Source organism: Pristis pectinata, chromosome 5 (genome assembly GCF_009764475.1).
Source record: "Pristis pectinata isolate sPriPec2 chromosome 5, sPriPec2.1.pri, whole genome shotgun sequence".
Taxonomy (NCBI): domain Eukaryota; kingdom Metazoa; phylum Chordata; class Chondrichthyes; order Rhinopristiformes; family Pristidae; genus Pristis; species Pristis pectinata.
In genome coordinates this window covers 55,727,044-55,739,209 of record NC_067409.1, presented here as the reverse complement: position 1 = coordinate 55,739,209, position 12,166 = coordinate 55,727,044, and the positions used below count along the sequence as shown (strand labels likewise).

The 12,166-nt window shown below is 41.1% G+C and overlaps 1 protein-coding gene across 4 annotated transcripts in view; it reads left to right on the top strand.

Annotated features, from left to right (window-relative positions):
- elp2 (elongator acetyltransferase complex subunit 2) overlaps positions 1–12,166 on the top strand; it is a 97,133-nt gene that overhangs the window by 19,870 nt on the left and 65,097 nt on the right. For all 4 annotated transcript variants that reach the window (XR_007956406.1, XR_007956408.1, XR_007956407.1 and 1 more), the window contains exons 5-8: positions 1,439–1,516; positions 8,462–8,526; positions 11,171–11,237; positions 11,755–11,898. Coding sequence is in view for 1 of the 4 variants with exons in the window: in XM_052016736.1 (XP_051872696.1) it covers positions 1,439–1,516; positions 8,462–8,526; positions 11,171–11,237; positions 11,755–11,898 (354 nt within the window). In the remaining 3 variants the exon portion in view is untranslated. The remainder of the gene's footprint in view (positions 1–1,438; positions 1,517–8,461; positions 8,527–11,170; positions 11,238–11,754; positions 11,899–12,166) is intronic.

The window sequence follows — 12,166 nt, the reverse complement described above, 5'->3', positions numbered from 1 at the left end:
TTCTAGCATATGCAGTATCTTTCTTTTCCTTTGGAATGATTTTGAGTTGTCTTGGAGTGTTATTTCAATAAGTAGTTAGTGCTTTTGTCCAGTTTGTGCAGCCAAATTGGTGGATCAGGAATATTGAACGGCACAGTTGCCTCATAGCTCCAGCAAACTGGGTTCATTCCTGACTTTGGGTGATGTCTGTGTGGAATTTGCATGTTCTCCCTGTTTGCATGTTCTCTTTGTCAGTTTCCTCCAGGTGCTCCAATTTTCAACATCATTCCAAAGATGTGCCGGTTGGTAGGTTAAATGGCTGCTGCAAATTGCCCCTGATGTGCATTTGCGGGGTTGCCAAAGGGATTGTGGGGACAATAAAATGGGATTAAGTGTATGATCAGTGTAAAGGGGTGTTGATGGTTACGGTGAACTCGGTGGGCAGAAGGGCAGATTTCCAACTGTTTTAGAAAAAAATCTCAATTGGTTTCCAATTGCTTCAATGTATACAACTAAGGTTTTTAAAACTTATGCTATCTTTGTTAAAATACATTGTCTGCTCATTTAGAAACATCTGTGTTAACTTCAGTCAAGAGGGCATGTTGACCCCACTTCCCTCACAACTCCATCTCCAAGCCATTGGTTTTCTCAAGTGTCCAATGAATTTGTTTATTACAGTAATTTGGATTAAATTTGTTTTACAAATTAAAACAAAATCCTTTCCTCTCATTGGTTCTGCAATATTAAGCAGCTTAACATAGTAGCTGAACTGAACATGCATTCAAGAACAATTTTGCGAATAGCTTTTAATTCCATTACTAATAAGGTCGTTCTCATAAATAGTTTTAGTCTAGGTTTCAACCAACTTCTAAATTTCTACAACAGCTTCAATTTTATCATTTGGAAAATACAAATATTTCCTGAGATATGATGATAATATGAGGTGCTTTTTTAAAACTGTTTTATTGAGGAAACCATTAAGCTTTGTTATTCTATGTCCATTTTATTTCATTTCTACTGAGCTCTCAGATGGCAAGATGTATTCTTGTTAACTCTCACTGAGGTGGCAATTGATTGTTCCAGCATTGAATAGGTTGTGAAATTTTTGAGTATACTTTTGAATATATGTTTAGTAGCTGCAAAGTGATTTTGGAAGAGCGAAATAGAATGTTTCCACTTCGATGTTATAAACTTTGGAAAGACTTACATTTATATATTTTTCCTATTTTTTTTCAAAATATATCCAAGAAAATATTTTTAAAATATTACTGCCCTAATGTAGAAAACATGGCAGCCAGTTCACACATGGCTCGGACAATGTTAAGTCATTTCAGTTTATAAATCTATGACTGGGACCATTCAGTTTTCTAAGTGCCTTTTGTTCTTCAGTTTTTTGTTAAAATAAAGTATTATGTTTCGCAAAGTACAAAACTAAATTACATAAATTGTTTCTGGCTAGGTGAATGCATGCAAACTCTTTCCTTTGGAAGTGGTTTCATGATGGATGTTGCACTAGCACGATTGCCAGGCAGTGATGGTAAGTAGTGACAAATTGAAAATTTTCAAGTGCTCTGCTTTTTGCTAGAGCTAAAAATTATGTACTATTTTTGTTTGTTCCCCTTATTTTTCTTGGGCTTCTTTGGTTAGTTGTAAACCATCTCCACTGTATAATAGGCTGTCTCATCTCTAAGTAAGAGTTGTTCTCTCCTGTGAGCCTCACTCCCTCACATTCCGCCCAAATCCATCTCAATATTTTAGTGCTAAACGAAAAGAAAGGCATTATTTTGGAGCAAGAGAACAAATGTGATGGGATTTTAAAATTCAAAGGGTAATGTTACTGCCTTTAGACCGTGGTTAATAAAATGTTTTTTGGCTAATTACCTGTTCATCTGAACAGAAGTAGAAGAAAACGTATTGTTAGGTACTACCCATCATCTTCTTGCCTCCTCTCGTGATCCTGCATTTTCACTGTTACTGTGAGACTTCCATTCCAGAAGTATATGAATGCCTGTATTGCTGCGCAAGCATCTTTGCAGCTTGAGAAATTAAGTAATGGTATAACGGTGAAGTTGACAAGAGACTTGAGGATGATGTACAAGGGAGCAAGCAAATCTGGGATGGAAAATATTGAGATGGATTGAGGCAGAATGTGTGTGGGAGTGAGGCTCACAGAAGAGAACAACTCTTACTTAGAGATGAGACAGCCTATTATACAGGAGGAGATGGTTTACAACTAACCAAAGAAGGCTAAGAAAAAATAAGGGGAAGAAACTAAAATTGTAAACAATTTTTAGCTCTAGCAAAAAAACAGAGCACTAGAAGAATTCAGCTGGCCAAACAGCATCTGTCAAGGCAAAAGATGCAAGTCAATGTTTTGGGTTGAGATCCTGCATCAGAACAGAGAGAGGCAAGAAAAGATCACCAGTATGAAGGAGGTGTGGTACAGAGGCTGGTAGGTGATGGAACCAGGTGGAGAGGAGATGAAGGAACCAAGTTTGGGAAGGGGATGGAAAGGTGAACATAGGGAAAAGCAAACGAGGTAGATGGGTGAATGAGTGTGAGGTTATTACTGGGGATGTGGATTAACTGAAATTGGAAAATTCAATATTCATGCCATTGTGTTGTAAGCTACTTAAGTAGAATTTGAGATGTTGTTCCTCTGATATGCATTTGACCTCTCTGTAACAATGGTCAAGGCCGAGGATGTAGCAATTCTATATCAGGTAAATTAACAAATTTTTGCTGAAAGGGAATACAGGTAACCCCTGCACTAAGGCTGTTTGTATTACGGAAATTTTCCTTTCAGGAATTTACAAATCACCACACAAAAATTTGAGATACGGAATAAAATGCACTCTTGCAGAATTTATATGGGGGAAAAATATAAACAAAAAGCGAAAGCAACAACAAAGTTTGTCAATTTTTATTTTTAGTCACTGAATATTGCAGAGCAATAAGATTTGGATATGATGTCACCACGTTGATTGGGTTGGCAGGCACTGCCAAGTCCCTCCTTTGCCATACCCTTTCCAGTTTGAGAACATGCAAGCAGATGTTTCAGAGTTCAACACTGATGCACTCTTCAACTGTGAGGCACTTTTTCTGACGCTGCATCATGGGAAGCCACAGTAGTTATGGCCAACTCTTTAAAGTAATCCCTTAGCCTTTACTTCACTTCCACTAAGTCACAGTGAACATAGAACAGTACAGCACAGTATGGGCTCTTCGGCCCATGATGTTGTGCCAACCTATATAAACCTTATCCCCATGCAATCTATCCCCCTTTCAACTTCACTTCCCATAATTCTCTATTTTTCTTTCATCCATATGCCTATCTAAGAGTCTCTTAAATGACCCATCATATTGGCCTCTACCACCATCCCCGGCAGCACATTCCAGGCACCCACCACTCTGTAACAAAAAAACTACCTCTGACATCTCCTCTGAATTTTCCTCCATGCACCTTAAATGGGTGACCTCTAGTATTGGTCATCACCACCCTGGAGAAAAGATGCTGGCTGTCCACTCTGTCTGTGTCTCTCAATCTTATATACCCCTATGAAGTCTCCTCTCATCCTCCGTTGCTCCAAAGAAAAAAGCCCTAACTCACTCAACCTTGCCTCGTAAGACACACACATTCTCCAATTCAGGCAGCATCCTTGTAAATCTCCTCTGCACCCTCTCCAGAGCTTCCACATTCTTCCTATCATGTGGCAACCAGTCTAACCAGAGTCTTATAGAGTGCAACATTACCTCTGGGCTCTTGAACTCAATGGTCAGCACACCATTAGCTTTCTTAACCACCCTATCAACTTTGAAGGATCTATGTACTTGGACCCCAAGACCTGTTCCTCTACACTGCTAAGAATCCTGCCAATTAACCATGTACTCTGCCTTCAAGTTTGTTCTTCCAAAGTGTATCACTTCACAGCTCTGGATTGAATTCTATCTGCCACTTCTCTGCCCAGCTCTGCATCCTGTCCAAATCCCATTGCAACCTCTGACAACCTTCTGCATTATCTATTACATTACCAATTACTAACCCACTCTTCCATTTCTTCATCCAAGTCATTTATTAAAATCACAAAGAGCAGGGGTCTGAGAACTGATCCCTGTGGAACACCACTTCTTGCGGACCTCCAGGTCGAATAGTCCCCTTCTACAACCCCCCTCTGACTTCTGTGGGCAAGCTAATTCTGAGTCCACACAGCCAATCTAACATGGATCCCATACCTCATGGGTTTCTGTATGAGCCTACCATGGGGAACCTTGTTAAACGCCTTGCTAAATTCCATATATACCACATCCATCTCACTACCTTCATCAATTTTCTTGTCACTTCCTCAAGAAACTCAACCTGCCCTTCACAAAGTCATGTTGATTATCCTTAAGACTATGCTTCTTCAAATGCTCGTAAATCCTGTCCAACAGTTTGCCCATCACTGACACAAGACTCACTTGTCTATAGTTTCCAGGATTATCCCTTTTAACTTTCTTGAACAATGGAACAATGTTTGCTGTCCTCCAGTCCCACTCCTGTGGCCAGGGAGGACTCAAATATCATCATTAATGCTCCAGCAATCTCTTCCCTCTCTTCCCATATATCCTATCCGCCCCAGATACTTAACTATCCTAATGTTTTTAGTAGCTCCAACATGGCTTCTTTCTTAACCTTGACATGCTCCAACACATTTGCCTGTTCTACGCTAACCTCACATTCGTCTAAGTCCCTTCCCTGGTGAACACTGAAGCAAAGTATTCATTCAGGACCTCCCCTACCTCCTTCACCTCCACACACAATTTTCCCCTGTTATCCCTGAACAGTCCTACCCTCAACCTTGTCATCCTCTTGTTGCTCACATATGTGTAGAGCACCGTAGGGTTTTCCTTAACCCTACTTGCCAAGGCCTTCTCATATCCCCTTCTAGCTCTCCTAAGTCCTTTCTTAAACTCCTTCCTGACTATCTTGTAACTTGCAAGAGCCCTGTCTGATTTTTTGCTTGGCGTGCTATGTTGGTGCCGGGAGCATGGCAATACTTGCTGACTGCCCCCAGAACACTACACAAAAGATGCATTTCACAGTGTGTTTCGATGTACATGTGATTAATAAAGATAGCTGATCTTATCTTACATTCTTCCTTTTGACTAAACCTTCCACCTCTCTTGTTAACCATGGTTCCTTCACCCTACCATCTTTTCCTTGCCTCAGTGGGATAAATCTATCTGGAGCCCCATGTAAGTGGTCCCTAAACAGCCTTCACATTTCTGGGGTGCATTTACCAGAGAACATCTGTTCCTAATTTACATTCCCAAGTTCCTGCCTAATACCATTGTAATTTGCCCTCCCCAATTAAATACTTACCCATAATGTCTACTATCCTTGTCCATGGCTATGCTAAAGGTCAGGGAGTTATGGCCACTATCCCCAAAATGCTAACCCAACGAGATGTCTGTCACCTGACCAGGTTCATTGCCTAATACCAGATCCAGCATGGCATCTCCTCTAGTCGGCCTGTCTACATACTGTGTAAGGAATCATTCCTGTACACACCTAACAAATTCTGCTCCATCTAAACCTTTGGCACTAAGGAGGTGCCAATCAATATTAGGGAAGTTGAAGTCACCCATGACAACAACCCTGTTATTTTTGCACCTTTCCAAAATCTGCCTACTTATCTGCTCGTCAGTGTCCCAGTGGCTATTTGGCGGCCTGTAGAATACTCCCAATTGAGTGATTGCTCCCTTCCCGTTTCTGACTTCCACCCACACTGACTCAATAGACGATCCCTCTATGATGTCCTCCCTTCCTACAGCTGTGATACTGTCCCTGATTAGCAATGCCACCCCCCACTCCTTCTACCTCCCTCCTTATCCCTTTTGAAACATCTAACCCCAGAACCTCAAGCAGCCACTCTTGCCCTTGTGACAGCCAAGTCTATGTAATGGCCACAACTTCGTAATTCCTTGTACTGATCCATGCTCCAAGTTCATCACCCTTATTCTTAACATCTAACTGACTGCATTTATGCCTCATCCACTGCCTCTCCTTCCTCACATTCTCTGTACACATTGCATCTACTTCTTCACCAATTGATCCATCATCTAATCTAACTCTCTAGTTCCCATGCCCCTGCAAACCTAGTTTAAACCCTTCAACTGCTCCAGCAAACCTGCCAGAAAGGACATTGGTCCCTCTTGAGTTCAGGTGTAACCTGTCCCTTTTGTACAGGTCATACCTACCCCAGAAGAGATCCTAATGATCCACAAATCTGAACCCCTGCCCCAGCTCTTCAGCCATTCATTAATCTGCCATATCTTTCTATTCTTTCCTTTCCTGGCGCATGGCACAGGCAGCAATCCAGAGATTACTACCCTTGAGGTCCTGCTTTTTAGCTTCCTTCCTAACTCCCAGTACTCGCTCTTCTGGACCTCATCCCTTATCTTACTTATGTCATTGGTGCCAATGTGTAACACGACTTCTGGCTGCTCTCCCTCCACCTTGAGAATGCTGTGCACTTGTTCTGAGACATCCCTGACCCTGGCACCTGGGAGGCAACATACCATTCGGGAATCTTGTTCTTATCCACAGAGTCACCTGTCTTTTCCCCTAACCAACAAATCCCCTATCACTATTACACTCCTCTTCCCCCGCCCCCCCTTCCCTTTCCAAGCCACAGAGCCAGACTCCGTGTCAGAGACCCAGCTGCTGTAGCTCTCCACTGGTGATTTATACCCCCAACAGCATACAGAACAATATATTTGTTATCAAGGGAAATGGTCACTGGGGTATCCTGTACCGACTGCCTAAGCATATTCCTTTTTCCTCTCCTAAGGGTCACCCAACTACCTACATCCCACACCCAAGATGTAATTGCCTCCTGGTAACTCCTATCTATCATCTCCTCAGCTTCCCGAATGATCCGGAGTTCATCCAGCTGCAGCTCCATCACATGGTCTGTAAGGAGCTGCAGCTGGAGACACTTCCTGCAGGTGTAGTCAGCAGGGAAACTGGAGGTCTCCCTGACTTCCCGCATCCTACATCCTACGTCTGCCCTGACTGCCATTCCCTCTGTTCCATACAAAGAAAATGACAAATAACAAAGAAAGATAGAGAACCTACCAGAAGCCTCCACTCACCTACTCTGCCTCTCTATGCCAAAGCCTCAGCTCCCCACTCTGAGTGTGGCTGCTCCCCTTGACCCTAGCTTCTTTTTATTGGCAGCTGCTGCCTAATTATCCAATTAGCTAATCATCAGGCCTATCAACTCACCATAGCAACAAGAACAACAACAATGGGCCTACCTTTTTAAACTGCTTCCCACTCTCATTCTCGTTCTGGCTCTAGTTCTCGCGGTACTTACCACAGCAATGAGACTTCCTGCTCTTGTACTACTCACCACAGTAACTGTGCTTTAATCCAGGTGTACTTTAGGTGAACTCCTACAACTTCAAGTGAGTTTCTACACCACCTTTTTTCCATGAAACCTGATCCTCAAATCCCATCCCTTCCCTTGCTATCCCTACTTCCTAAACCTTTTCCTCATCCATGAGCCAAGTGCCTCACAGATGAAGAGTGCAGGTTTGTTGCACTGTGAGGTATCTGTTCATATGTCCTTGGGTTGGAGATAGCGTGGCAAAGGACTGACTTGGCTGTGACTGCCAACCCAATGGATGCAGTGACGTTACATGTATATCTTATTGACCCATGGTATTGAGTGACTAACAATAAAAATTGACAAAATTTGTTGTTTCTTTTGCACAAGACGTCCATCGCCTCGAATTTATTGTTGGCCTCAGCTGTTAGTTAACAATGGTGGGTCACTTAAATGGCTTAATATGAGAGAAAAACATCCCGTAGAAATGCGTCTCCATTTCAATGGGAAAAAGGGTGCATGTTACAAAAAATTGTGATACAGACAGTTTTCTAGGAAGGCAACACCTCCTTAATGTGGGGGTAGCCTGTAAAACTCTTGGCGGGCCTGAGCAACTGGGCTAGCATGCTCTCGAAGACAAGAGCATTGATTGCAGAATGACAGCCAAGGGGTGACATTGTAAATATTTCCAGGCAGTTTAACAATATTAATGTTAAGTATTACTAAAAAATCGCAGCACAGAAAGAGTAATGTAGTCAGGAAGAAAGGGAAGACATGATCATAAATATATTAATTGTGACCCGGAAGCCAATTTGCTGCCTGGGAATGAAAGGATATAATTTCCTTATTGAGAATAAGGTAGCCCCTTTGATTTGACGTCAATTTGTAATGGACATGTTTTATGTTAGAATTTCAGTCCTTTTTTAAAAAAAGTAAACATCTGTCTAGTAAAGAAGAGTAATGTTTTGTGTATTTGGTTAGTGTGCCATTGTAGCTTAAGTAGCAATAGAAATTCCAGGTTACAAGGTCAATTAAATATTTTTCTTACGTTACTAAAGAACTTCAGTTTATATTTCTGTACATCTCACTATTATTTTATCCATTTATAGCTGTGATTCTGGCTTGTGGTGGCGATGACAGCAACATTTATTTATTTGTACAGGAAGGTGAACAAGTAAGTTGTCATATCTAAGGAAAATTGTGTGTCCGTAATTGCAGTTCATTTAATAGTGCATTTTAATGTTTTAATTTCTAATTTGTAAATGAGGAATTAGTGTTCCAAGTCATTGTCACTTTTCAATCGGTAACATCTGTACCTTTTAATGTTCTTGAGAGCTAAAGCACTTTTGTTATATATTATTTAGAACTAAATATATTTGAAATGAAAAAGACCTTTCTTTGTTATTTGCCTTTTATCCATTTATTTCCCAAAGTGTCAAGTGGAGAATGTGCACCAATGTTCTACCGTTTCCCTCTTGCATTTTGAGGACATTCAAATCTGCTTCAGCTTCAGGGTCCTGTGGTTTGCTCAGATTGGTGGCTTTCTGTGGACAGGAACTGCGTGGCACTTGTGAAATGATTGCTCCTGTCTCCCTTGGACATTTGCATTAATTGATCTGCAGATGATACACCCCGGTCTCCAAACTGTGATCAGCTCAAAGCATGCTCTTGGTTGCCAGAGAACAGCGCAAGTTCTGGAGAAACCAGTTCCTGTTCAGGCACCCATTTGAATGGTTGTATTGATCCTAACTATTGAATTAAATTAAAGATGATTTGGATCTAATTTTACGTGAAGTGACTTTGGCCAGTGCACACATAAAACACAGATAAGCAGTATGTTAAAAAATAGAAAGGCAGGGAATGTTTTTTAAATGGTGAGAGACTGAAAGGTATTGGTGTTCAGAGAGACCTAAAAGGTACAGAAAGCAATTGGGAAAGCAAACAGTACATTGGATGAGGGATTGAGTTAGAGTTGAAATGTCTTCCTATAATTGTATAGCACCCTGGCATTTTGAATAATGTGTATGGAACTGGTCTCCCTATCCTTCCTGTCTTCACTGCATACCCTCTTAGGGTCGAGGTATTGCAGTGAAGATTCATTGGATTGATTCCTGGATGGTGGGTGTGTCATACAGGGAACGAATATGCACTGTACTCTCTTGATTTTAGAAGAATGAGAGGTAATCTTATTAAAAGGTACAGAATCTTATGGGATTTGACCAGGTGGCTGCAGAGTTGATGCTCATCTTGACAGCTGTATCAAGCAGCAGGGATTGCAGTCTCAGAATAAGTGGTTGGCCATTCAGGACACAGGAGAAGAAATTTCATGACATGTAGGGTAGGGAATCTATGGAACTCCCTATCCAAGGGAGTTGCTCGTGACCTGTCACTGAATATGATCTGTGACTACAAGGATCAATGCTGGGATCTCTGTTACTTGTAATATATATAAATGATTTGGATGAAACTGTATATGGTCTGGTTAGTAAGTTCGCAGGTGAGACAACATTTGGTGGAGTTGTGGATAGTGACAAAGGTTGTCAAAGGCTACAACAGGTGGAAATGTGAGCAGAGAAATGGCAAATGGAATTTAATCTGACAAGTGGGAGGTGTTGCATTTTGGGAGGGCAAATGCAAGAGGAAAGAATACAGTAAATGGCAGGACCCTTAGGAGCGTTGATGTCCAGAGGGATCCTGGGGTCCAAGTCCATAGCTCTCTGAAAGTGGCAACACAAGTGGAAAGGGTGGTAAAGAAGGCGTATGGCATGTTTGCTTTCATCTGTCAGGGCATTGAGTATAAAAGTTGGCAAGTCATGTTGCAACTGTATAAAACTTCGGTGATGCCACATTTGGAGTACTGCGTGCAGTTCTGGTCACCACATTTCAGGAAGGATGTGGAGACTTTGGGGAAGGTGCAGAAGAGGTTCACAAGATGTTACCTGAATTGGAGTGTATTAGCTATAAAGAGATGTTGGACAAACTTGGATTGTTTTCTCTGGAGTGTTAGAAACTGAGGGTGATCTGATAGAAGTATATAAAATTATGAGAGGCGTAGATAGAGTCTTTCTCCAGAGGGTCATTGTCAACTACTAGATGGCATACGTTTAAGGTTGGGGAGGGGGAGTTTAAAGGAGATTTCCAAGGCAAGTTTTTTTTTACACAGAGAGTGGTAGGTCCCTGGAATTCCTTGCCAGGGGAGGTGGTAGAAGCAGATATGGCAGCAATATTTCAGAGTCAGACATACAAACAGGCAGGGAATAGAGGGATACGGACCACTAGTTTGTTACTATGGTCAGTGCAAACATGGTGGACCGAAGGGCCTGTTCCAGTACTTTTCTATGTTCTATCATAGAGACATATCGATAGATTATTTGATATCAAAGGATTCAAGGGATGTGGGGTTAGTGCAAGGAAGTGGTACTGTGGTAAAAAATCAGCCATGAGCTAATTGGATGGTAGAGCAGGCATGAGACTGAATGGCCTGCTTCTGCTTTAATTTCTTGTGGCCTTATGACTGAAAAAAAGACATTAAAAAAGCAGGAGGTGAGTGTGCATTGACACATTAAATTCTTAGACTCAACTTTATGCTGCCAAAATAGGAACAAAGTGCATTTTATTCAGTTTAATATTCTGTGGAAGGCTTTCTGTATTTAAATTTTAATTCTGTGTGGAAAGTTATTCCTTCAACAATGATAAAATATTTAACTTGTCTGAAAAAGGGAATAGATGTTGTCCATCTATGGCATGATATAATGTTGCTTCATTGGAAAATAAATTGGCAACCATGCGCTGATCAGGTGGGGAAATTTTTGTTACAGTTTCAGAAAATTCATTCACTTATGGGCCATGAAGACTGGGTTCGAGGAGTTGAATGGGCTGTATCTGGTAAGGAACTTTGGTTGACTAACATTGTGATGTGTCCTTAATTCATCATTTAAGCAAATTGTGATACTCACCAATTGCCATTCAAACTGTTACATTATTTTCTTAATTTGAAGTGTCTTTGAGTGAAAAAAATTCAGATGCTGAATATATGAAATAAAAACAGAAAATGTTAACAGAAACATTAACAGAATATGAAATAAAAACAGGAAACATTCAGCAGGTCAGGCTGCATCCATGGAAAGCAAAACAGATTCAGTGTTTCAAGTCAGAGGCCTGTCATCAGGACAGTTCTGAAACATCAGCTCTGCTTCTCTTTCCACAGATGCTGCCTGATGGCTGAGTGTTTCCAGCATTTTCTGCTTTTATTATCTGTGATATTTTATTCAACACCCTTTATTTAAACTACTGAATTAAATATGTCATTTCTTAAGGGAGTAATATGACATTTGTGTTATCTTTAAGCATACTAAAAATTTCATAAATGACTATGAGCCATATTTGTTTGGTGCTGTAATAGATGGGAACCTCTTATTAGCAAGCTGCTCACAGGACTGCTTAATACGCATTTGGAGAATATTCATCAGAACAGAATCTTCTTCCAAGGATTCCGATAAAGAGATTATTAAACTGAAGGAAGATATATTTACTGTCCATAATAATCGTAAGTATTAAAGGTGGGTAGACACTTAAAACTAATGGTCCAGACTTCAGGGTGGTAATGATAGTGAAATGACAAGCATTCATTGTGAAGCTGACAGCAACTTGGGCAGTTTAGCACATGCAAAGTTTCACATGCAAATCCCAAAGCCGCTGTAGTTGGTTCAATGTGCCTCTGGAGGCTGTGCCACCTCAAGTGAAATCAAGGAAACCTTTAATGTGATTGGCAGCTCAATCAACTTGACAAAGTTTGCTGTTATCACAGCTGCTGG